The following is a 26,384-nucleotide window of genomic DNA, read 5'->3' as shown; positions in this document are numbered from 1 at the left end:
GGCATTGCCATGGGGAATGAATGAGGGAATGGCTGTCTGCCAATTGATAATGCTAAAATGAGACACAGTCCCACGATTGAACAAGCGTTTATGCAGGATGAGATTGAAGCAATTGGTAGTAGGGTTACTAATTTACACTGCACTTGGTCTATGGTGCGCAAATTTCTTTCATTTTTCGATTTCACCTGTTTGTGCCGCTATGTTGCCTCAATAGATGATCCAACCATAAACAACACCCGCTTGAAACACGCCCACACTGTAAATGCACTTAAGTGGTTTGGCATCACATTTAATGACACTGCCAAACATGTAGTAAATCTCTCTAACCACATACTGTCTGAAATTAAGGAGTTTGTTCTTGCGTATAGCTTCAATTGTGGTGTGCCTTCATCCCACATCAAATGGAAAGAGGTTCAAATGTCTCTACTCCCAGCTATTCCACCACAAACCAGCATCTACTGAAGATGCTGAATCCTTGAAAGTGCGCCTAACTGATCTAGTGTACGTATATTGTGTGATATTGAATGCTTTGGCTGATTTTCACATGCAACAAAAACATCTGGTAGTTTTGTAAGGCCTCAAGGCCAACCCAGACATATCTGTAAACCCGACAAAGAAACTTGAATAGTCATCCTTAACAAGTGTAACGATATCAACAGCTTGCACGCCATTCTTAAGGGCGGGTCCAAATTCGTATCCATTAGACCTGCCACTCAGCATGACTGGACAGCCCTGCTCAAAAACAAGTTACAAAAACACTTGTTGGACTTACGTAAGAGTAACAAGCAGCCGGGTGGTACATATGAAAGGATTCATCCTCATGGGTCACTGTGTCTGCGTATGTATGGACTGCGCAAATCACATAAAAGTGATGTCCCTTTATGCCCTATCTTATCTATGACTGGTTCCGCACAACATGAATTATCCAAATGGTTGGGCGAATTGCTCGTTCTGAGCAAATTTTCCACATACACGGTGAAGGATTCCTTCACCTTTGTGAAGACCATACAAGACTTGCATATCGATAGCAAGGCCTTGTCCATTTGCTTGTTCAACAATGTCAGCCTATTCACTGATGTACTGCTCAACGAAGCCATAGACATGTGCACCGTGCCACTACATCATGGCAATATAGATGTGCTGCCATTGTCTGAATCCGTATTTATTGAACTTATGGGCCAGAATTTTTCGCTCGGCATGTGGGCTTGCACCCAACACGCTCGAGAGTAAAATGACACATGATGACATTGCGTCTTGAAGTCGTCGCGCACTCACGCGTTATTTCAGTCGGCGGGCGCAGTAGTCGGCAGCGTGCCTGCCGATAATTAAGCAGTCTATTACAGCCCTCAATCAATTAATTGAGTACAATCAATTTTTCGCTGCCTGTCCAACCGTTCAGCATCCAAGCAGCCTTTGCATTTTTGGCGAAACCTCATCCACGACCAGTGATTAAAAAAACAATAAAAACTTTTTGCACTCCTATTTAACATGTCTCTGCATGTGACAGCGTCATATGAGGGGGCGTTTTCATTATTTTTCATTTCTTTATTTTGAGTGCTGAAAATCTTCAGCTCCCTGAGGCAGCTCTGTGCCTCAGGGAGCTTTTACTGCGCGCACCCATGAACTTCAGCACTTGTGATCCTCCTGACCCCACCCCGCTGCAGCATGCATTTCACGCTGGATGGCTGCTAATTGGCCAGCCAACGTGAAATCGCAGTCGGGGCCCGATCGGCTTCCAGACTGCTCCTGGTTCTGCCCGCCGCAGCCACACGACGAGGGCAAAATTCTGCCCATAAACTCAGCAACTCGTGCAGTTGAATTCTGTTTTAATGACATCATTTATGCCCAAATAAATGGTGTTGCCATGGGATCCCCTCTAGGCTCAGGTCTGGGAAACATTTTTGTCGGTTTCCATGAGAAATGTGTCTATGATGGAAAGGCACCAAACCACCTGCATATTTCCGATACATTGGTGATACGTTTGCTATATTTGAATTCACAGCTGTATGTAAGAATTTCCTTACAGACCTTAATCAGCTCCACCAGTAGCAACACAAGTAGTATTCTCCACTGACAGGATGCTGCTGTCAAGCCAAAAAGATGTTCTGCTTACCACACAAATGAGTAATGTGATATAGGAATTTCAGTGCCAGTGTGACGCTAAGTATGGCGGCCATACATCCCAATGACTGGCGGTGGATCATATCAAGCAGCACATCCCTTCAGCGTTTTGCAATAGGCAAAGCATAGACCGTACACAACCAGCCTGTGCTTGCAACACTTAAAACACCGTGTCCAACATGTGATCCTGCAATTGGACAGCACTTGCTATATAATCAAAGAACAAAGAAAAGTACAGCACAGGAACAGACCCTTCAGCCTTCCAAGCCTGCGCTGATCATATTGCCTGTCAAACTAAAACATTTTGCACTTCCGGGATCCGTATCCCTCTATTCCCATCCTATTCATGTATTTGTCAAGCTGCCTTTTAAACACCACTATCATACTGCTTCCACCTCCTCAGGCAGCAAATTCCAGACACTCACTACCCTCTGCATAAAATAACTTGCCCCGCACATCTCCTCTAAAGTTTTCTCCTCTCACCTTAAATCTATGTCCCCTAGTAATTGACTCTTCCACCCAGGGAAAAAGCTTCTGACTATCTACTCTCTCCATGCCACTCATAATTTTGTAATCTTCTATCAAGTCGCCCCTCAATCTCCGTAGCTCTAGTGAGAACAATCCGAGTTTCTCCAACCTCTCCTCATAGCTAATAACCTCCAGACCAGGCAGCATCCTGGTAAACCTCCTCTGCACCCTCTCCAACGCCTCCATATCCTTCTGGTAATGTGGCGACCAGAATTGCACGCAATATTCCAAGTGTGGCCTAACCAAGGTTCTATACAGCTGCAGCATGACTTCCCAGCTTTTATACTCAATACCCCTGCCGATGAAGGCGAGCATGCCATATGCCTTCCTGACTACCTTATCCACCTGCGTTGCCACTTTCAGTGACCTGTGGACCTGTACACCCAGATCCCTCTGCCCGTCGATGCACTTAAGGGTTCTGCCATTTACTGTATAATTCCTACCTGTATTAGACCTTCCAAAATGCATTACCTCACATTTGTCCGGATTAAACTCCATCTGCCATTTCTCTGCCCAAGTCTCCAACTGATCTATATCCCATTGTATCCTTTGATAATCCTCTTCACTATCTGCAACTCCTCCAACCTTAGTGTCGTCTGCAAACTTACTAATTAGCCCAGTTACATTTTCCTCCAAATCATTTACGTATACTACAAACAGCAAAGGTCCCAGCACTGATCCCTGCAGAACACCACTAGTCACAGCTCTCCATTAAGAAAAGCACCCTTCCACTGCTACCCTCTGTCTTCTATGACCAAGCCAATTCTGCATCCATCTTGCCAGCTCACCTCTGATCCCGTGCGACTTTACCTTCTGTACCAGTCTGCCATGAGGGACTTTGTCGAAGGCCTTACTTAAATCCATGTAGATAACATCCACTGCCCTTAATAATCCTTATTATGCTAAGAATTACACTGGCAATCAATTTAAGGTTATCAGTTGGGTTCGTAGTGTGGCTCACACGTGCTAGAAGCTACACATATTCTCACACATAGCCCTTTCCTTTGCGCACAGAAGGAGCATGCCCACCCATTGCGCTTTTTTTCAACAAAACAAAAGCTTGGGGGACAGCCATTCCCTGGTTCCCCATGGCATTGCCTTGACCAATCAGAGTCTACCTGCCTGATTTGAATTTTAAATAAAAGCTTGGCAGTTAATTGTTCCCTGGTGAATTTTGCATCATGACGCCTCTACCAATCAGAGTCCACTTACCAACCAATCAGCACACTCTTCTCATGCAGTATAACTTGTTGCTCCCTTTACAGTTGGTATGCTTGCAAATCTGTCCTGATGAGAGCAAGATGAAAAACTTTGACAGCATGTCTCTTTTTTTCAACAATACTCAAGTTCTATACGACCATAGAAACTAGGAGCATGAGTAGGCTATTGGGCCCTTTGAGCCTGCTTCGCCATTCAAGTGAAGAAATTTTTCCTCATCTCAGTCCTAAATGGCCTGCCCTATATCCTGAGACTGTGGCCCCTGGTTCTAGACTCCCCAACCATGGGAAACATCCCCCCTGCATCTAGACTGTCTAGCCCTGTTAGAATTTTATACGTTTCAATCAGATCCCCTCTCATTCTTCTTAAATCTAGTGAATACAGGCCAGTCGAACCAATCTTTTCTCGTATGACAGTCCGGCTATCCCCAGCATCAGCCTCGTGAAACATCACAGCACTCCCTCTATGGCAAGTATATCCTTCCTTAGGTAGGGAGACAAAAACTGCATGCAATACTCCAGGTGTGGTCTCACCAAGGCCTTGTATAACTACAGTAAGACATCCCTACTTCTGAACTCAAATCCTCTTGTAATGAAAGGCAACATAACATTTGCCTTCCTAATTGCTTGCTGTATCTGCCTGTTTACTTTCATTGACTGGTATACAAGGGCATCCAGATCCCTTTGTACATACCCATTTCCCAATATATCACCATTTAAATAATACCCTGCCTTTCTGTTTTTCACACCGAAGCTTATAACTTCACATTTATCCATGTTATACTGCACCTGCTATGTGTTTGCCCCCACACACAACTTGTCTAAATCGCCCTGAAGCCTCCTTGTATCCTCCTTACAACTCACAACCCCACCCAGTTTTGTGTCATCAGCAAACTTGGAAATATTGCATTTGGTTCCCTCATCCAAGTCATTTATATATATCGTGAATAGCTGAGGCCTAAGTGCTGATCCCTGTGGTACACTACTAGTCACCGCTGCCACCTGGAAAAAGACCCATTTATTCCCACACTCTGTTTTCGGTCTGTCAACCAATTCTCCACCCATGCCAGTATATTATCCCAATCCCATGCGCTTTAATTTTGCCCACTAGCCTCTTATGTGGGACCTTATCAAAAGCCTTCTTGAAATCCAAATGCACCACATCCATTGGTTCTCCCTTATCTATTCTACTAGTTACTTCCTAAAAAAACTCCAGTACACTAGTTAAGCATGATTTCCCTTTCATAAACCCATGCTGACTTTGTCTAATCCCGTTAATGCTTTCCAAGTGTTCTGTTACCATGTCTTTTATAATAGACTCTAGCATTTTCCCCACTACTCGTGTTAGGCTAACTGGCCTGTAATTCTCTGTTTTTTTTCTCTTCCTCCTTTTTAAATAGTGGGGTTACATTTGCCACCCTCCAATCTGTAGGAACTGCTCCAGAGTCTATAGAATTTTGGAAAATGACCACCAATACATCCAATATTTCCAGGGCCACTTTCTTTAGTACTCTGGGATGTAGATTATCAGGACCTGGGGATTTTTCAGCCTTTAACTCCATTAATTTCTCTAGCACCATTTTTTTTACTAATACTGATTTTCTTCAATTCCTCCCTCTCACTAGACCCTTGGTTCCCTAACATTTCTGGGAAATTATTTGTGTCCTCTTGGTGAAGACAGAACCAAAATATGTGTTCAATTCTTCTGCCATTTCTTTGTTCCCCATTATAATTTCCCCATTTCTGACTGTAAGGGATCTACATTTGTCTTTGCTTATCTTTTTCTCTTCACATATTTATAGAAGCTTTTACAGTCAGTTTTTATGTTCCCTGCAAATTTACTCTCATATTCCATTTTCCCCTTCTTGATCAATTTCTTTGTCCACTTTTGCTGAATTCTGAACTGCTCCTAATCCTCATGCTTGCTGTTTTTTCTGGCAATTTTATATGTCTCCTCTTTGGATCTAATACTATCCCTTGTTTCCTGCCACCTTTCCTGTTTATTTTTGCGCCAGACAAGAATGAATAATTGTTGTAATTCAGACTCCCGTTTCTTAAATATTAGCCATTGCCTATCTGCTGTCAACCCTTTTAGTAAGGTTCCCCAATCCATAATTGCCAACTCGCACTTCATACCCTCATAGTTCCCTTGGCTTAGATTCAGGCCCCTAGTTTTGGATTCAACTTCTTCACTCTCCACCTTAATGAACAATTCTATCATTTTATGGTCGCTCTTCCCCAAGGGACCCCGCACAACATGGTTGTTAATTAATCCTTTCTCATTGCACAATACCTAGTCTAGGATATTCTGCTCTCTAGTTGGTTCCTCAACCAACATATTGGCCTAAAAACCCATCACGTAAAAAACCAACACTCCAGGAAATCCTCCTCCACAGCATTATTGCTAGTTTGGTTTGACCAATCTATATGTAGATTAAAGTCACCCATGATTACAATTGTGCACTTATTGCATGCGTCTCTAATTTCCTGCTTAATGCCTTCCATTACATCTCCGTTACTGTTTGGGGGCCTATAGACAACCCCCATCAGTCCCTTGGTGATTCTTATCTCCACCCAAACAGATTTCACATCCATGATTTTCCGACCCAAGTTCCGTCCTCACTATTCCATTGATTTTGTCCTTTACTAACAGTGCTACCCCACCTCCTTTCCCTATTTGTCTACCCTTCCTAAATATTGAATAGCCCTGGATGTTCAGTTCCCATCTTGGTCACCCTACATCGATGTCTCCTTAATTGCAACTATATTATAACCGTTTATATCTACTTGCGCTGTTAATTAATCTAACTTATTGAAAATGCTCTGCACATTAGGATACAATGCCTTTAGACTTTTCTTTTTAACCTTGTTAGTTATCTTAGCTTTATTTTGCACTATGACCCCATTTGTTTTTCGCCCTTGTTTTTTCTGCCTTCCACTATTGCTTCTTACTTTTCTGTCATTCATTTCTATCCTTGTTTCCCCCTCCTCTGTCTCACTGCTTAGGTTCCCATCCCTATGCCATTCTAGTTTAAACCCTCCCCAACCCCACTAGCAAACACCACCCCTCCCCCCACCTCCCCCACTGAGGACACTGGTCACCATCCTGCCCAGATGCAACCCGTTCTGTTTGTACTGGTCCCACCTTCCCCAGATCCGGTCCCAATGTCCCAGGAATCTGAATCCCTCCCCTGTACACCATTTCTTCAGCCACGTATTCATCCAACATATCCTGTTATTTCTACTCTCGCTAGCATATGGCACTGGTCGTAATCCTGAGATTACTACCTTTGTGGTCCTAATTTTTAAGTCCTAACTCCCTACATTCAGCTTGTAGGACCTCATCTCTTTTTTTTACCTATGTCGTTGGTAGCAATATGTACCATGACCACTGGCTGTTCACCCTCCCCCTTCAGACTGCCCTGCATCCTCTCTGAGACATCCTTGACCCTAGCACCAGGGAGGCAATATACCATCCTGGAGTCTCTTTTGCAGCCGCAGAAACGCCTATCTGTTCCCCTTATCTGTAGGAATCCCCTGCCACTCTTCTCCCTCCCCTCTTGTGCAGCAGAGCCATCCGTGGTGCCATGGACCTGGCTCCTGACGCTTTCCCCTAAGGAGTCATCAGACCCCAACAGGATCCAAATCGGTATATCTGTTAGTGAGGGGGATGACTACAGGGGACTCCTGCACTACCTGACTTCCTCTATTCTGGCTGGTGGTCACCCATCCCCTTTCTGCATGTTCAGTCTTTACCTGCGGTGTGACCACCTCACTGAATGTGCTGTCCACGACAATCTCAGCATTGCAGAAGCTCTACAGTGAATCCACCCACAGCTCCAGCTCCAAAATGCAGTTAGCCAGTAGCTGCAGCTGGACATATTTCCTGCACACATGGTCCAGAGTCACTGGAAGTGTCCATGACTTCCCACATAGCGCAGGAGGAAGGGTGCAAGCTCTGCTGTCATGACTTCCCTTTAGATTAAGTTCATTAGTTACTCCCTTTAAATAATACTAATTACGCTAGAGGCCTTATTCCACTCCAAACACTACTACTACAGTCCAAAGTCCTCACCTTATTTTGTTTAAGTTAATGGACTGCAGCAGTTTAATTAGTAGAAAAAGTAGAAGGACTCATCTGACCCTACTTACCAATCAGCTGCCTCCCCTGTACCACGTCACTTTTTGAATCGTGATGTCACTTTGAATTCCACCGCCCGAAGGTCCTGGGGGTACGCCCCTCCTCTCTGGTCTCGGCCTCAGGTTTTCATGCCCTTTTATACCACTCTTGTTGGCCTCTCCTTTCTAGTCTACAACTCACCTTTTTCCAACCCGAACAGCAACTTTTAGTTAACTGCTAAATTAAAGAAAGACTAGGCTTTAGATAGAATTTAACCCTTAATTTGACCCTTAAACTCCCTCAGTCACCAATCTCCAACTGAAGCTCTCTACTGCAGCCAAACACAGCACCCCCGTGCAGATCAAATGGCTATATAAATAACTTGGTAATTTTATCAACTTATCAAGCTTAACAAGCCTAAAAAAAGTAATTTGTAATTGGTTAGCTAGAAAATAGAATTTTCCACCTTTGCTTTGTACTTTGGTATATTAATGGAATCTAGTTGCTAGTTTGCTGGATTTCTCTTGTGCCTATATCTTTGTACGAGTGACATAAAGAAAGAAATTTAAAGCTTGCACATGTCATCACCTTACACATCCTCAGAACATTGCAAGGCGTTTCACAGCAATAAGCTACCTTTTGAAGCCTAGACACAGTTGTAATATAGGCAAACATGGTGGTCATTCTGTGCACGGCCAGACCCCAAAAACAACAATGAGATAATTGACCAGCAAATTTATTTGCGAATTTTGTTGAAGGATAAATGTTGTCCTGGACAACAGGAAAATTGGCCTGCTCTTCTTTGAATAGCATCATGGGAATTTTTCGTTGACCTTACTCAGTAAAAAATACTGTTAGATGTGATTCTGCAATTGAGCAGCACTTGCTCAACAATCCTGAATACGCTAGTAGCTACACTAACAACCAATTTAAGATGATCAGTTGAGTTCTTAATGTGGCTCATTTACGGTTGTCGGAGGCAAAATACATTCGTGCACAGGGACCCGTTCTTTGCATAAAAAAGGAATATATTCAAGCCTTCTGCCTTTTTTAATTACCCGAGAGCTTGGGGAGCCCATAGTTCCCCATTGCTTTCTCCATGGCAACATCTCAGACAATCAGAGTCAACTTGCCAACCAATCAGCACCCTTTTTTCCTGTAGTATAAATTGTTCCGATTGTTTGAAATTTGGTATTTTTGCGTTTGATCTGATGAGTGCAAGACAAAAAGCTTTGGCAACATGTCTCTCCAGCAATATTCAAGTTCTGTACTAAAAAGCTTGATGTGAAAGTGAAAGAAATAAAGTCGGGGTACAACTGTAGTACTGTAAAATCTACTGCTGGCTGACTGAAATGCACTTCATCTGTTTCTTTCGCATCTTTTAAAAACTATTAGCATGTATTTGTAGATGAACTTGCATTGACGAGACAGTTGCATCCTTAATTCTACTTGATATGTTTTCCTTCTGTCTTGCTGTTCAAGTTACTTTTGGTAGAAAAACAAAACCACTTTGTGAATCCTGCTTTATCCTGCAGTTGTTTTTTAACCAAGCACCTTCCAGTTTTTAAGCCACGTGTAGAACCAAAAGCTAAAACATTTATTTATCCTGTACTTGCCATGAGTATTTTGATAGCATCTTTATTTTACATAATTTTTCCTGAATAAAAGAGATGCATACAATTTGGGAGCACAGCAATGTCAACATTTATACACAATTAAGAATGAAGTGTAAACCATGGCCTAAATATCAGGTCAGTTTGAAGTATCCTAACTCAGGAAGGTGGAAAGAACGTTAAATCTTATTACCAACTGAAGTCGACAGAAATAGCATTTAGTTGGCATCTATATAGTGCATTTTACATTAGGTTAATTGATAAACCTCCCATGTAAAAAAGGGATTTTTGTTCAAAGTAAGAAGAAAAATCTAATATTTTCTGTGTAAACCTAGAGGCTTTCATTTTTATTTGCACACATACCATAGGCTTCTGAGTGAAGGGGTCATTGACTTGGGAATGAAAAGACTGTTATATAAGGCACAGAGTATAAGGGAGAGACTACTTTTTAACGTAACTGCTGGTACAATTTTAACAAGGGTAGTAGCAATTGATTTGCACGCAGTTGATTTCCCAAGAATGTGCCAATTTGTTTATTTATTACATTGCAGTTTAATAACATACACCATAGTTGAATACCAGTATTTTTATAGGGTGTCATTGATTTGCAAAGACATATTGAGGAAGACAAATTTACAGTTATATCATGTAAAAGTTTGCTTAGAAAAGAGTAGTTGTTACCTTAAAAAAGTTAATTGGAAGAACTGATAGGCCTCAACATTTCAGGCAGTATACTCCGCCCATTGTATGGAGGAATGAATGGAATAAGTGAAAGTAGATACATATAGTGGGGGATGGGAATATGAGCAGGATCTTACTGCTGATTGGTCAGGCTATTGTGTTTGTAATTGGTCAGTACATATTAATATTCTTACTGCTGATTGGGTGACAGTAGGATGGGTGATAATGTGTTTCTTGAGTACGGGTAGCCAGGTGTCACTGATGAGAAGGCCGCTGTCGGCGGGGACAGTTTGGTGTTGGTAGATCTCCATAACCTCACTGACTTGTCTTTAATGTCAGTACGTAGTGTATAAATTTAGTCCTGGACCATTGGATGTGGTGGTCATTAAGTTGAACATGTTTGACAATAGCTCACTTGTCCCATTCACTGTGTTTGAAGTATGTTTGATTTTCCTTGAGACTAGTGTGTGGACTGCAGCCTATTTCCCCAATATAGACAAGTCTGCAATCGCATGGTATGCCTTAAATTCCTGGCTTATTAGAAGATGGTTTCTTGGCTTTGTGCATATGAAGAATGGAGTGGAGATCCTGAGATGACTTGTGTCAGACTGCACTTACATGAGATAAAAACAAAAAACTACTGTGGATACTGGAAATCCAAAACAAAAACAGAATTACCTGGAAAAACTCAGCAGGTCTGGCAGCATCGGCGGAGAAGAAAAGAGTTGACGTTTCGAGTCCTCATGACCCTTCAGCAGAACTGAGTAAAGTTAGGAGAGGGGTGAAATATAAGCTGGTTTAAGGTGGGGGGTGGGGTGGGGGGAGAGAAGTTGGGGGTGGGGGGTGGTAGTAGGGACAAGCAAGCAGTGATAGGAGCAGATAATCAAAAGATGTCACAGACAAAGGAACAAAGACGTGTTAAAGGTGGTGATATTATCTAAGAGAATGTGCTAATTAAGAATGGATGGCAGGACACTCAAGGTACAGCTCTAGTCCGGAAGGCTGTAAAGTGCCTAGTCGGAAGATGAGGTGCTGTTCCTCCAGTTTGCGTTGGGCTTCACTGGAACAATGCAGCAAGCCAAGGACAGACATGTGGGCAAGAGAGCAGGGTGAAGTGTTAAAATGGCAAGCGACAGGGAGGTTTGGGTCTTTCTTGCGGACAGACCGCAGGTGTTCTGCAAAGCGGTCGCCCAGTTTACGTTTCATCTCTCCAATGTAGAGGAGACCACATTGGGAGCAACGAATGCAGTAGACTCCTCACCGTCCAAGGGCCCAAACACTCCTTTCAAGTGAAGCAGCGTTTCACTTGCATTTGCCCTAACTTAGTCTAATGCATTCGTTGCTCCCAATGCGGTCTCCTCTACATTGGAGAGACCAAACGTAAACTGGGCGACCGCTTTGCAGAACACCTGCGGTCTGTCCGCAAGAAAGACCCAAACCTCCCTGTCGCTTGCCATTTTAACACTCCACCCTGCTCTCTTGCCCACATGTCTGTCCTTGGCTTGCTGCATTGTTCCAGTGAAGCCCAACGCAAACTGGAGGAACAGCACCTCATCTTCCGACTAGGCACTTTACAGCCTTCCGGACTGAATATTGAGTTCAACAACTTTAGATCTTGAACTCCCTCGTCCATCCCCACCCCCTTTCCATTTCTTCCCCCTCCCTTTTGTTTTTTCCAATAATTTATATAGATTTTTCTTTTCCCACCTATTTCCATTATTTTTAAATCTATACCTGTAATGCCCTGTCAGTCTTTCCACCCCACCCTGACTAGAGCTGTACCTTGAGTGTCCTGCCATCCATTCTTAATTAGCACATTCTCTTAGATAATATCACCACCTTTAACACGTCTTTGTTCCTTTGTCTGTGACATCTTTTGATTATCTGCTCCTATCACTGCTTGCTTGTCCCTACTACTCCCCCCCCACCCCCGCCCCACCAACTTCTCTTCCCCCACCCCACCCCCCACCTTAAACCAGCTTATATTTCACCCCTCTCCTAACTTTACTCAGTTCTGCTGAAGGGTCATGAGGACTCGAAACGTCAACTCTTTTCTTCTCCGCCGATGCTGCCAGACCTGCTGAGTTTTTCCAGGTAATTCTGTTTTTGTTTTGCACTTACGTGAGGGTCACTGCTGGCAAAGGATTAGAATCCACACTTCTCCCAGTCAAAGGGCTAACTAGCTCTAGAAGCATAATGGGCTCTGGAAGCTCACCACTAATTACAGTGAGGCCCGAGGCCAAATTTCTGTGCAGCCTTGGGGCTCCGTTCAACATGCACTGGAAACGCACCATCAATTTATCACCCAAAACTGATCATAATAAATATGTGGTCCTTTGTCTTGTCATGTTTAAATCTGCTTTGTAAAAATATTTTGACTGAATTGAAACAGTACAAACACTTCTAGTTTTGAATGTTGAATGTTTTGAGAAAGGACAAATTATTTGAGATATTGTCTGTACAAGTTGTTTCTGTTTCAAAGTTCTCCACCATTGTGGGTGGCTTACCAGTGTATTTCTTAAAAATAATAACTTTGTCCAGCTGAGGGGAATGGCCTGAATGGTGACTTTTCCATGGTCATCCTCATTAATACTGGAAAGTTAGACAGCAGATGAACTAATTTTGTCTAAATTGAACTTGGACATGTTTACTTTGAGCTTCTCTCATTTCCTCATTCCCTAGCACCCCTAATGATATGCTCTACTTTTTCTGATGGCATTAGAACCGGTACTTAAGCAACAATTTATAAGTAACTTTAATTCAAATCTCTAACATAAGCATAAAACTCCTTGAATTACTTTGCCATTGTGTAACCTGTATCTATAAATTGATATAATGAAAAAGATATGTATGTGCGTACTTATGACTGGCACATCATATCTCCGAGGTAATTTATCAACTTTCTACTGTCAGTAGAGAGCCTCGCCTGTCAATAGAATGTACATGCAACTGAATTTCTCATTAAGGCTCTGTACAAGCAGCATAAAGACAGAAAATTATCTTTGGTGCTGCACTATTTTCTGTACACTTAATCGTAGACAAGTTAATTCTCCTTAGGTTTTCCCCAGTTGAGTGGCTCAGGTACAAATTTAATCCAGTAGTTTTTTTTTAAAAGACTGAAAGCCTTTAGAATGTACACAGAAGCTATTACATCAACAGAAAATACATTAAGCAACGCAGGAGGTAAAATGTTTATCGCGTATGATTTATCTTAGCACTTATTTTTAAACTAGGAAAAAAGAAACTAGAAAAAAACTATAGGAAAAGCTAGGCTTTTTACCCTAGGTGCTGATTTACAGCTTGGAAGAGCAATTAAATCCTGATTCATTGACTTCACCCAGCACAGTTCACTCACCAAATTCCACTTTTATTGGACTTGTGGACTTAGTGACACAGCCCTATCATAGCAGCAAAGTTGTACATTACATGTTTTAGCAGTCATATCCCTTCTAATGCAGTTATGCAACTTAGCGCAACAGCACAGGAAATCCACTATCATATAATAAGCTGCCTATTGTACATGGATATGCCCATCTCATGTACATCTTTTTGGGTGCCACCTTGCTTTCTTTACTGCCATGACCAGTGATGGCATATTCTATTCATATCTTTAAACATGGATTGCATTAAATATATATATTTTTGGAACTGTCTTTTATTTAAAAATGGACACCAGCAAGGTGGCTAAGACGGCTGTCTAGCCTCAGGTGTCTTGTGCAATTTCTGCACAGACAAAGGATTAACTCATGTCTGAAAATGCTTCTGGGAAGTTCTCAAATGCAAATGGTTTCCTCAGGTACAAAGGGACAATCCTTAACCGTTCAATGGAAGAGACCTAGCAAACAATGGCTGCCAGACATGCGGGCTGTGAGGGTGGAATATCAAATAAGATCTTCCTGTGAGCTAATCGTAGCTGGTATGTTGATGGGTTATCAATCATTTCACCATTGTGTATCAATCACTTTGTACACATAATGGATTGAAGCCAATGGAAGGCATTGAAACTAGCCATGATGTGACTGAAACAGGGTGCAGATAACAAATCTATTATCCCAAGAGCCAAAGAGAACCTAGGCAGTCTTCAAAGAACACCCGCTGCAGAATACAGCTGTGAAAAAAGGCTGTAACACCTATACCTTTTTAACCCTGAAGACTGCTACACCTTAAAAGTCTCCCAGCCTGATTACTATTCTAAGTCCACCTGTAAAGAAACTTGATCTCCTGGTAAGAAAAACTACAAGTGACTAACATCCACCTGCTGAATATTTTTTTTTGAGGGAGTCCTGCAATAATCCTGATATAGAACTCCAGCTATTGAACCCACCCTAACTACCCTTTTAAAGTGAAAGTACTGCCTTCAATGAGCCCGCAGCAACTGTTCTTCCTACGACAAGCCAAACATGAACTATGAACTATTCTTTTGTTTGCAACCTGTAAAAGTGCACTATTCTCTTGAACTGTATCGTTTCTCAAGTGTGTGCGTGAGTGAGGTAGCGTTTGGACTTTCAGGTGAGTAGGTAATCCTCTTTATTTAAACCCATGAAAGCTTGTAGCTATTATTGAAGTTAACCGTACATACTCCAGGGCCTAAGAAACACACACACCTTCCTTTTCAAAAAAACACTCTGGGCGGAAATTTTCGCTTGGTGGGCAGGCGTGCGTCTGACCCACTCGAAAGTGAAATGACGTGCGTTGACGTCTGCCGAGCGTGCCAACGTCAACACGCAGTTATGCGATAGTTCGGTCAGTGGGCACGCGCCAGAGTCAGCAGCAGGCCTGTCGACAAATAAAAGGCCTGTTAAGGCCATTAAATAATCAATTAATGTAAATTTTTCGCTGCCCGTCCAACCTAACGGTTGGCGGGCAGGCGAAAAGGCCAAGCGGCCTTTGCGTTTTCTTGGAAACCTCATTCACGGGTGGCATGGGGTTTCCAAGAGCAAATAAAAATAAAAAAAAGTTTTAAAATTTAATTAATAACATGTCCCTGCTCATGAGACAGAGTCTCATGAGGGGACATGTTTTATGACATTTTTATTTTCTTCATTTTTAAAAAAAAAAATCGCTTCATCTTCCTGAGGCAGCTCTGTGCCTCAGGGAGATTATGATGCACACACTTGTGCGCATGCACGAAGTTCGCACTTGGCCCACTCATCCTCTCCGCCCCACCCACGCACCCCCTGCACAGGCAGCGCTGATGTGGATGCTCGGGTCTGCCAGCGTGAAATCGTGATCTGGTCCCGATCACGGGCTGCAGTCAGCTTCCCGACCGTCCCCGCCTGCCCCTGCCAAACACCCCCACCAAGGGCAAAATTCTGCCCACTGATTATGGTTAGCAAGGGAAAGGGTACAAGGATTTCAATTCTCTTCTGACCCTGTCTGTAACACAACTGAAATGTGGTTTATTACTAGAACTAAGATTTGTAACATGATAAAGATTAAAAATTTGCAACATGTACAGGAAGCCAATTAAACTTGTCTGCAGAATAATATTTTCTTTACAATGTCTCCAATCATGCTTTCCATTGGACACCTGTGCCCACATGGGAAGCCTGAACTTTCCATTTATGCCTTCCTGGACCTATCACTGTTAGATCAGAGGAACAAAGTGAACAGGTTAAACATAGAATATCTAGAAATTCTTATGATTGCCAAAAAGATTAATCATTCACACAGTGCACCAACCTTCAGTCTCAGAGATGCTGCAATTTATAGTCGTTTTCATTAAAATAAGGATCTTGAGTGTAATTAAAGCACTTGCTTATGGTCTTTTTATTGTCGGTCTGCCTTTTTGTTTATAACTGGCATTCAGACACTATAGCCATCCTAGCAAATGTGAAGTGTTTTGTAGGTTGTGTTAGGTGCTTCATAAAGTATTTTGCCACAAGAATCAGGCAACTTGGAAGAGAGTTCCAATGCAAAATGTTCCCCTCGTCTATGCTTTATTCTAAATCTGCTCTTTCCCTTCCCATGCATTTCCTTTTGTATATACTTAATGATTATTTCCTGAACTCTACAAACACCCAATTAATAAAATGATTTTAACAAAAAACAAAATACTGCAAATGCTATTAATCTGAAACAAAAATGGAAAACATTGGAGACATTGGGTAGGTAAGGCAACATCCATTGAGAAAGCACGAGTCAGTTGGTGTTTCAGGAATAAACCCTTGCCCTATTATTGAGTTGTCTTTGGTGCAAAAGAGGTCATAAAGGCATGAAATGACTTTTTTTTGCCCTCTGCTATATGAACACTAATCTGTAGTACAATCAATCTTTATTACAAGCTTGTGGGAACCAGCGAAGAACTCTGCCAAGGGTAGTTTTTTAAAAAAAGATTTGAGCTGTTATAAACTTATAAATTAGTTTCCAATGAGAACAGGGATAAAATTTGTTAAACTAATGCCACTTTGTAGAATGCAGATATTCTTCCAGTATTCAGACAGCAAACAAAGTTTGACATCTGATTGTGAACAGAGATCCTGGTTTGTAAGAACAAACCTCCTGATAAGTCTGTGTAATTGGTTTTGATAAACAATAGTTTAATCATATAGTGAAATATTTTGATTTTCACCTTTTACTTGTGCTTCTCGCTCCGAGAACTGTGTTCAATCGCTGCATAATTAGGTCATTTCTTCATAATTTAAGGTCCAAGGCCAAGTTCGCCACACAAAGATTCACTTTGACAAACTAAAGAATGATGTGTGCCAGAAAGTCGACCTTCTTGGAGCAAGTCGATGCAATCTTCTTTCTCATATTTTAGCAACGTATCAGGTTAGAACTTTTTTAACTTGTTCTTTGTTCCTATGATTAATTTGTCTACTTTACTGATAGTTGTTATAAACAAGTGAAAAATCAAAACCAGTCTGAAATAACATTTTTGGAAATGTTTGGAAATATTATTTTGAGGTGAAACAAACTAAATATTATTTTTACCCTTCCTCTGCACATTTCCAAACATCTCTGCTATCTGACAAGGACAAATAAGTCTGCAGTATGCTACATTTGATCCAGGATCAGACTGCTATTGATCCAAAGTAGTTTTGAATGTTCAGCAGTCATGTTGACTGCAGTTGTACTGAAACTTAAATTTGTTGAACTTTTGAGTTAAAAACTAGGAGCAGGAGTAGGCCATTCAGCCCTGCGAGCCTGCTCTACCATTCAATATGATCATGGCTGATCCTCTATCTCAACGCCATATTTCCGCTTTCTCTCCATGCTCCTTCATGCTTAAATATCCAAAAATTTATCAATTTCTTTCTTGAATACACTCAGTGACCTGGACTCCACAGCCTTCTGTGGTAGAGAATTCCCCAGGAGTGAAGAAATATTTCCTCATCTCAGTCTTAAATGGCCTGCCCTGTATCCTGAGACTGTGGTCCCTGGTTCTAGACTCCCCAAGCAGGGGAAACATCCTCCCTGCATCCAGTCTGTATAGCCCTGCTAGAATTTTGTATGTTTCAATCAGATCCCCTCTCATTCTTCTAAACTCTAATGAAAACAGGCCCAGTCGAATCAATCTTTCCTCATACGGCGTACTTTGCGAATGCTCCACACATTAAATGTCTTTAGACTTGTCTTTTTAACCTTGTTAGTCATCTTAGCTTTATTTTGCACCATGAACCCATTTGTTACTCCCTTTTTTTATTTGCCTTCCACTTTTGTCCTGTTTGTACTGGTCCCACCTTCCCCAGAACCGGTCCCAATGTCCCAGGAATCTGAATCCCTCTCCACTGCACCATTTCTTCAGCCATGTATTCATCTGATATATTCTGTTATTTCTACTCTCACTAGCACGTGGCACTGGAAGTAATCCTGAGATTACTACCTTTAAGGTCCTACTTTTTAATTTAAGTCCTAACTCCCTACATTCAGCTTGTAGGACCTCATCTCTTTTTTTACCTATGTTGTTGGTAGCAATATGTACCATGACCACTGGCTGTTCACCGTCCCCCTTCAGAATGCCCTGCAGCCTCTCTGAGACATCCTTGACCTTGGCATCAGGGAGGCAACATACCATCCTGGAGTCTCATGCGGCTGCAGAAATGCTTGTCTGTTCCTCTTACTGTTGAATCCCCTATCACTATAGCCCTTCGGTCTTTACCTGCGGTGCGACCACCTCACTGAACATGCTGTCCACAACAATCTCAGCATTGCAGATGCTCCACAGTGAATCCAACCGCAGCTCCAGCTTGGAAATGCGGTTAGCCAGTAGCTGCAGCTGGACACACTTCCTGCACTTATGGTCCAGGGACACTGTTGACTTCCATGACCTTCCATGTCCATGACTTCCCACATAGCGCAGGAGGAGCATATCAAGGGTGCAAGGTCTGCTGCCATGACTTCCCTTTAGATTAAGCTCATTAGTTACTCCCTTTAAAGAATAGTAATTACACTAGGGGCCTTATTCTGCTGCAAATACTCCCACTACAGTCCAAAGTCCTCACCTTATTTTTGAGTTATTTGAATGATTGAATAAATCCAGTTCCATGACCCAGCATATGTACTTACTATAGATGTTGGTGTGTTGACCCATGTATCAGAGTCTACATGCAGTAATGGAAAGCAAGAACTGAAAGTGAAAATTTAAAGAAGCATTTCTGAACAAATTGAACAATAGCCGTAAAAATATACAACATTTTGAAAATGCAGTATTCGGTCAGTTCATCTGACTTCCTGCTGTGTACCTCATCTTGTTCAGGGTTATACTGCCATCTTTTAAACTTGGAAGTGGCTTGAATTCCCCACTTTTCCTAAATTAATAGGCTATAGAGTCTGAATGCTACCAGCTCCATAGTTACACTATCACTTGCAGTCATTAGCAGCAACATAAAAGTGGCAGTACATCTGCAGTCTAAGCCAAGCTTCCCATGATTTCTTCTCCCAACACAACGATATACTCAGCAGACGGACAGAAAGTCTGGAACTGCTTTCGTTGGGATGTGTGACATAAAGGCTCCAATGTGGACGTGTGGATGTGGTGCGGGGTGGGTGGCAGCAAGCCTTGAATTCCCAGAGACTTGGAAGTTCTGCCAAAGTTAACGGTCGGACCTCCTTGTCCTGTTATTCCATTTTCTGCCCAGCAGACAGTTTAATAGGCTGACCAGCTACCAGATAGGAATGTCAGCAATACAAGGCTGCACAGGGGTTGGTGAGATTTGAGTGAGCGACTCCAATGTGCAGTGATATGCCAGAGTTATTCCCATCCTAAAAATCAAAGTTGATTCCAGTAGAAGTGACTTCTGGCAGAAGACATCCTACATCCAAAGTGATGCATGGTTGTAAATGAAAGAATAGTAAAGGCCAGAGTTACTGGCTGCAAAATTTGACTTTGTGGCACTGGCAACATCAGCACTATGAATGCCCAGGGAGGCATAAGTAGTGGTTATACCACTTCTGTTACTTGTTGTGCAGTCTGAGCGGTACGCCATACTTGTAAGGGTGTGGCATATGCGTACTCAAGCATGCAGAGTGGGCAGATTGTGATATCACTCAGCATTTAGTGCTGTTTTGATGCCCCATCAGTTTCCTGTAAGCAGTTGATCAAACTTCGCTTCCCCTAAAATCTGATCTCTACATTATCACTGCTGCATAATTCCCCACCTTACCATCCCACTGCTAAGGATGATCTTGCAGGGCGATCACGAACAACTTTGGGCCTTATGGGGCCTGGCTTCAGACTGCACCACCTTGGCATGGGTGGCAGCAATTTGGGCTATCTGGCTGATAGGCAACAGCAACAGTACTGGTGGAGTGGCAGTGTTGCTCGTGCAGATGCTGCCATTCTGAAAGAAGACGACAAGTTTGTTCACCACAGAGCAACTGCCTCTCCCTGGGGGCAGTGCCTCAGCAGTCCAAGAAATCTTCTGGAGCATAGATTGCTGGACTGCTGAGAGAGCCTTCATACCTTTTGGAGCACTGGCGTGATGAAAGGTCACAAATCCGAAATGTTAGGCGGAATTGAATATGGGTGGTGGGGAGCTGCTAAGAAATCTAGTGGCACTCCTGCTGACCCAATCTCCTGGAGCCCCAACAGAAGTTCATAATTGGCAGCAGGAACCCTGCTACTGGGGCTGCTGGCCTCCCCGGGGTCATTTTATGGTGGATATTCCACCCCCAAGAACTAATCAGATGCTGGTAGCTCTCCTGTACTGGCAGTGCTGCCAGTTGTGATGGCTACTGCCCTTATTCTCTGGGTAGGCTCCATTTATAATTGGCGATGGACTCTCCAGGGTCAGGCAGATGGGGCAAGATGGGGTTCTTGGGGGTACCGACCATGGTAGCGGGGAGGGTGGGTCAACAGCAAGGGCAGGGGCATGGCTTCCTGCGCAGTCCATCTCCCTCACTGCACTTCCTGATACCGGGTCCCATGATCAGGCACAGAGTGCCTGAGAACGATGGTCTCTTTTGTTTTCCCCCTTTCCCCCAACCCCTCCCAGAAGGCTGCAGGTACTGGGTGGCCTCCCTGGATGGTGAGTTCCCTGCCTGTTGCTGGTTGAATGGAGGCAGGATGAAGTGGCACTTAAGTGCCTCAATTGACTGTGGGCTGGACAACCGCCCACAAGCCTTCCTGCCTGGACTTAACTGAAGGAGGCAGGAAGGTGGCAGGATCTGCACCCCACACCCTCTTGCCTGATCACATGGGCCCTCCCTCGTCTCTGAAGGGGCATTTTATTCCACCCAATAAACTCTGTCCCTCCCCCCACAGATGCTTCCAGGCTTGCTGAGTGTTTCCAGCATTTTCTGTAGTTTCAGATTTCCAACATCCACAATATTTTGTGTTTGTATTATTAATTCTTTGCATCCTAGATCTCCCAGTATTCCTGTCAACCAGCTCATCTCTGTTGGTACCTTTTGCTCAACAAATGTTCTCATATTCTCGAATTCTGATACGTATGATATGTGGATAACCATTTCTTCATAAACTCTAGCCTTTGTTTTTACTGAAATATCTTTAGCCTTCCACACCTTGTTTAATCTTCCAAAATCAGCAGGAACAAGTTCAGTGCTTCGTTTGATGCCTTCTACATAACTCCTATTCTCTTGCATTAACCCACCAAGTTATACAAACCTTCCCACCTATTCAACTGCATGCTCACCAATTGTAATTCTACATCTTCCTCAAATTTCCAAATTAAATGACCTTGTCTTTATGTTAATCTGTAATCCAAATATATGTGGTAGAATAGAACATTTTTTTAGTTCATCACTACAATCTGTTGTTGCTATGAGGTCAATGTTTTCAGCCTATCTAAGATTTTTAAAAATCCTGCCACATTACTGTTTCCAGTCCTTGGTTAAATAAATCAAGTGATAACATACATCGTTGTCTCATCCTGACTGTCGATTTAAATCATTGTCAGTTTCCTAGCCACAGTAACAGCACTTGGAAATTGTTATAGATGTTTTCTATCAATATCTGACACATTTCTTGGGGACTCCACACATTGTTAAGACATCCCATGTACCTTCTCACCATAACACTAGACCACCTTAACATCTGTGGGCTTGTGGCAGCAATGGATGTTGTGCTCCATAAATTTCCCTGAACTTTGTCATATTACAAACTCAAATAAAAATGTATAATTTATCAATTGAACATTAATGATGACATTAAACTTAACATTTTCAGTTGTTCTCTAAGCCTATGTCGTTTTTTTTTAGTGTACCTATCTGCTGTTATCTGCTATACTCTTACTTAATTATAGTTTAACTATAACAGCATAATTTAAGAAAGTTGCAGTGTAATAATTAACATGGGGTGATGTTAATTCTTTGTCTCTGAAGGTTCCTAGCTTTAGGATATGATATTAATTAAGTTGTAACCCAATGTCTATTGTTGTGTGAAGTTATTTAGAACAAAAATGAGCATGAAATCACTTCACTTCACAAGAACTTGAAGCCAAAAATAAAATCTGAAGGATAGAAATTAATTTGGTGTTTCTCTTCTGAGAATTGTCACAGACCTGACAAATGTTCCTTTTAACTGTTGACTGTTCTATTTGCTGTTACATTAAAGGCTAATTAGCAGTTAACAATTATAATGGAAGCTAATTATTTTAAATATATTGATCAGTTCATCTTTAATGTTGATGAGCCAATTTTTAATGTTTTGATAAGGAAGGGCTTCTAACTCTTAAAAAAAAATTGTCATAACAGTTGAGTTGTGTAAATGGTAAACAATCTAGTTAAAAGCACTGAAAGCTGAAATACTGCAGCTAATTTGTGCTGGATTTTTTGGGACTCCCCGGTCCCCTGCACCCAACCCCCTCAAAAAAGGCAGGGGGAACCTGCCCATGATCCTGACAGCTGCCTTGCAGCAATTTAACACTGGGAGCAGCATTAATTGCTTTAAGGTGAGACTTCCGCCCCTTTTTCGGGAGGAAGTCCCGCCTTACAGACTTTCAAACATTCTGATAGCTGGCAGATCTGTAGTCCCAGCAGCGGCAATGGGAGTCAAGGGTTGGCCATGGCTGGGACTGCAGACAGCCCACCCCTCCAAGAACCCCAGGTAAACGTGGGGTCAGAGGTCTCAGCTGGGGGCTGCAGGGCCTGATTCAAAAGGCTGGGAGAGGGTTAAAAGGGGAATGACCTTAAGAGGGGTGATGGTGTGCTCCTCTAATGGGCCCAGGAAATCTGCAAAGTAGGCCTCAATCCCTTGCCCAACAGACTGCATAGCTAAAGCTGTCGGCTTCCTGCAGGGTGTGAGCCTCAATAGGCCCAAGGGCATGCAGGCCTCTTGATCCCTCCGCTGCGCACCATATAATTTCATACAGATCGGGGGAAGGCAGGTAGGCAGTGTGAAGGCCACTCACTGGGATTTTACATGATGCCCTGCCTTGAAATCTGCTGGCAGGGGAGCACAAAATCCACCCCTTTTGTGTGAATTCTCTGTTTCTTCTTCACCAAATTAATTGTGTGTGAATTTAATTTATAATATCTTTTCTTGCTCGGGACGGCTTGGCTGGGCATGGTTTTGGTCTCTTTTAAGTCGTCTAAAATCTGCTGAGCAGAAATGATTGGGTGCAATTTTACTACCCTCCCAACGGCGGGATTTTCCAGTCCCGCCAAAGTCAATGGTCTTCTGAACGGCTTGCCGCATTTTACAGCCCCACCCCCATCATGACAGCGCTATAAAGTTCCACCTAGTGATTAGGGGATGGAGTATCAATTCAGATGTAAACAAAATTTATCTCAGTCCTAGAATTCAAATCTTATCAGCCATTTAAGTTGTGGAGATCTAATTGCTCAAACTTGTTTTAACTAACTACGTTGCTAATTCTCTCAGCTGTGTTACAAGTTTTCTTTCGCCATTGACTTTACAGCTCAATTTGACTGCAACTTAATTGAATTTGACCAAAGTTACAAAGAGTTGAGATTTCATGTTGCTTTATAAAACCCTTGCTTCAAGCATTGATTTGACTGTGAAGAAAACAGTCAATTTTAAAATTACATCTTTAATACTCCATCAAATATTTTGACATATGTGAAAATGAGATCAGAACTTGTACTGCAAAGGAGATTTGGAAATTTGCAGATTGTGAAGCTTAATTAAGATCACTTTTATTGAAGATAGAATTTGATTTTTTTTAAATGTTAAACATTTGCATATTTACATAACAAGAACATAAGAAAGGGGAGCAGGAGTAGGCCATCCGGCCCCTTGAGCCTGCTCTGCCATTCAATAAGATCATAGCTGATCTGATTGTGGCTTTGACTTCATTTTCCTGTCTGTTCCCCATAACCCTTGACTCCCATGTGAATCAAAAATCTGCCTAACTTAGCTTGAATATATTCAATGACCCAATCTCCACTGTTTGCTAGGGAAGAGAATTCCAAAGACTAAGAACCCTCTGAGAGAAAGAATTCCTCCTCATCTCCGTCTTAAATGGGAGACCCCTTATTTTTTAAATTGTGCGCTCTAGTTCTAGAATCCTTTGCAGGAGGACATCCTTTCAGCATCTACCCTGTCAAGCCCCCACAGAATCTTTTATGTTTCAATAAAACCACCTTTCATTCTTCTAGACTCCAGTGATTATAGGCCAAACTGCTCAATCTTTCCTCATAAGACAAACACCTCACCCCAGGAATTAGCCTAGTCAAATTTCTCTAAACTGCTTCCAATGCAGGTATGTCTCTCCTTAAGTAAGGTAACGAAAACTGTACACAGCACTCTAGATGTGATCCCAGCAATGTCCCGTACAGTTGTAGCAAGACTTCCCTACTTTTATACTCCATTCCCCTTGCAATAAAGGCCAACATTCTGTTTGTCTGACAGCATCTGCAGAGAGGAATACAGTTAACGTTTCGACTCCGTATGACTCTTCATCAGAACTCTTCATCGAAACGTTAACTGTATTCCTCTCCACAGATGCTGTCAGACCTGCTGAGTTTTTCCAGCTATTTTTGTTTTTGTTTCAGATTTCCAACATCTGCGGTATTTTGCTTTTACCAAGATTCTGTTTGCCTTCCTAATTACTTGGTGTACCTATATGCTGATTTTTTTTTGTGATTTCATGTACAAAGGCGCCCAGATCCCTCTGTACTGCAGCATTCTGCAAACTCTCTCTATTTAAATAATATTCTGATTTTTTTATTCTTCCTGCTATAGTGGAGAACCTCACATTTTCCCACATTATACCCCATCTGCCAAACTTCTGCCCGCTTGTTTAAGCCATCTCTATCCCCTTTGCAGACTCTTTGTATTTTCCTCACAATTTGTTTTCCTACCTATTATCTTATCATCAGCAAATTTGGTTATAATGCTGTTGGTCCCTTAGATCATAAATAATTGAGGCCCCAGCACTGATCCTTGTGGCACTCATTAGTTACAGTTTGCCATCGTGAAAAAGACCCATTTATAATAATAATGGATTCTAGCGTTTTCCCATTGACAGATGTTAGGCTAACTGGCCTATTGTATCCTGCTTTCTGTCCCCCTCTTTTCTTGAATACAGGTGTTACATTTTTGATTTGCCAATCAGCTGGGACCTTTCCAGAATCTAGAGAATTTTGGAAGATTATAACCAATTCATCCACTACCTCTGCAGCCACTATTAAGAACATGGGATGCAGGTCATCACGTACAAAGGACTTGTCAGCCTTAAGTTTCATTACTTATTCTCCAGTGACAGCGATTTTCTACTATTCACGTGGTGCTTTTTGTGTCTTCTACCATGAAGGTGGATGCAAAATACTTGTTCAAAGTCTGCCATTTCCTTGTTTCCTATTATTAATTCCCCAGTCTTAGAAGGTAAGGGATTAATGCTCATTTTAGCTACTCTTTCTTTTTTATATACTTGTAAAAGCTTTTACTCTCTGGGCGGAATCATCTGTGCCCGCTGGCGTCGGGCGTGTTTGGTGGCGTGAGCAGACAATATGGCTAAAATGCCAAAAATTGGTTTCACGATGTTGTGAAATCAGTTTGTGATCATCTGCTCCACCTGCCGATGGTGGGCCGCGTTTCCCGCCATCGGACATTGGGAACCTTGTTGTAATACATCTGCATATCATTACAAGCCCAGCCCACTGGAATCGCCCCCCCCGCTGGATCGTTTACCCATATTGGCGTGATCGCATGCTGACGTGTTTCACAACAGCATATAAAAGGCGTGCACCTGGCGGGCTGCACTTTGAGGGGAACTCAGAGGTGAGTACACAGTAACGTTGCAGAATGCTCGCCTGTTGCACTTCAAAGTTGAGAAACGTTGGCGGGGTGGGGGGGGGCAAGGGCTTCCTTGCAATGGAGGTGACTTGGGTGGGGGGAGGCAAGGGCTGCCCTGCAGTTGAAGGTAGCGCACAAGCATATGCAGGGGTGGGGTGGGCGAGGGAAGTGGCCATACCATAGGGAAACCTTCTATAAAGTGAGCATTCCTCTGTAGCTGAAACAGTTCAGGCGCAGCCACATTGATATGTTGGAGCCCATCCTCTAGCTTCTCTGCCAACTTGAGCAGCGTGGAGGCATCAAAGCGCCACCAAGTGCTCCAGAGCTTTTCACCTCTCGGGCACGGACTGCAAACGAATGAGCATTTTAGTGGACTGCAGAACAGTTGGACAAACTGGGCAAGTTGTACAATCTTCTTGCTAAAGCTGGCAATGGAGCAGTCA

At 42.6% G+C, this 26,384-nt stretch overlaps 1 protein-coding gene across 8 annotated transcripts in view; it reads left to right on the top strand.

Annotated features, from left to right (window-relative positions):
- Positions 1–26,384, top strand: part of ica1 (islet cell autoantigen 1) — a 223,194-nt gene that overhangs the window by 64,242 nt on the left and 132,568 nt on the right. For 6 of the 8 annotated variants that reach the window (XM_078538804.1, XM_078538800.1, XM_078538803.1 and 3 more), the window contains one exon: positions 16,926–17,051. The exons of 1 other annotated variant lie outside the window; for it this stretch is intronic. In XM_078538804.1, the coding sequence (XP_078394930.1) occupies positions 16,926–17,051 (126 nt within the window). Of the gene's footprint in view, positions 1–16,925; positions 17,052–24,302; positions 24,407–26,384 lie in introns of those variants that run through there. One more of the 8 variants, XM_078538808.1, reaches the window with a different exon arrangement.

The sequence above is a fragment of the Cetorhinus maximus genome, chromosome 3, assembly GCF_964194155.1.
Source record: "Cetorhinus maximus chromosome 3, sCetMax3.hap1.1, whole genome shotgun sequence".
NCBI classification, from domain to species: Eukaryota; Metazoa; Chordata; class Chondrichthyes; order Lamniformes; family Cetorhinidae; genus Cetorhinus; species Cetorhinus maximus.
This window is presented reverse-complemented; position numbering and strand designations above follow the sequence as displayed.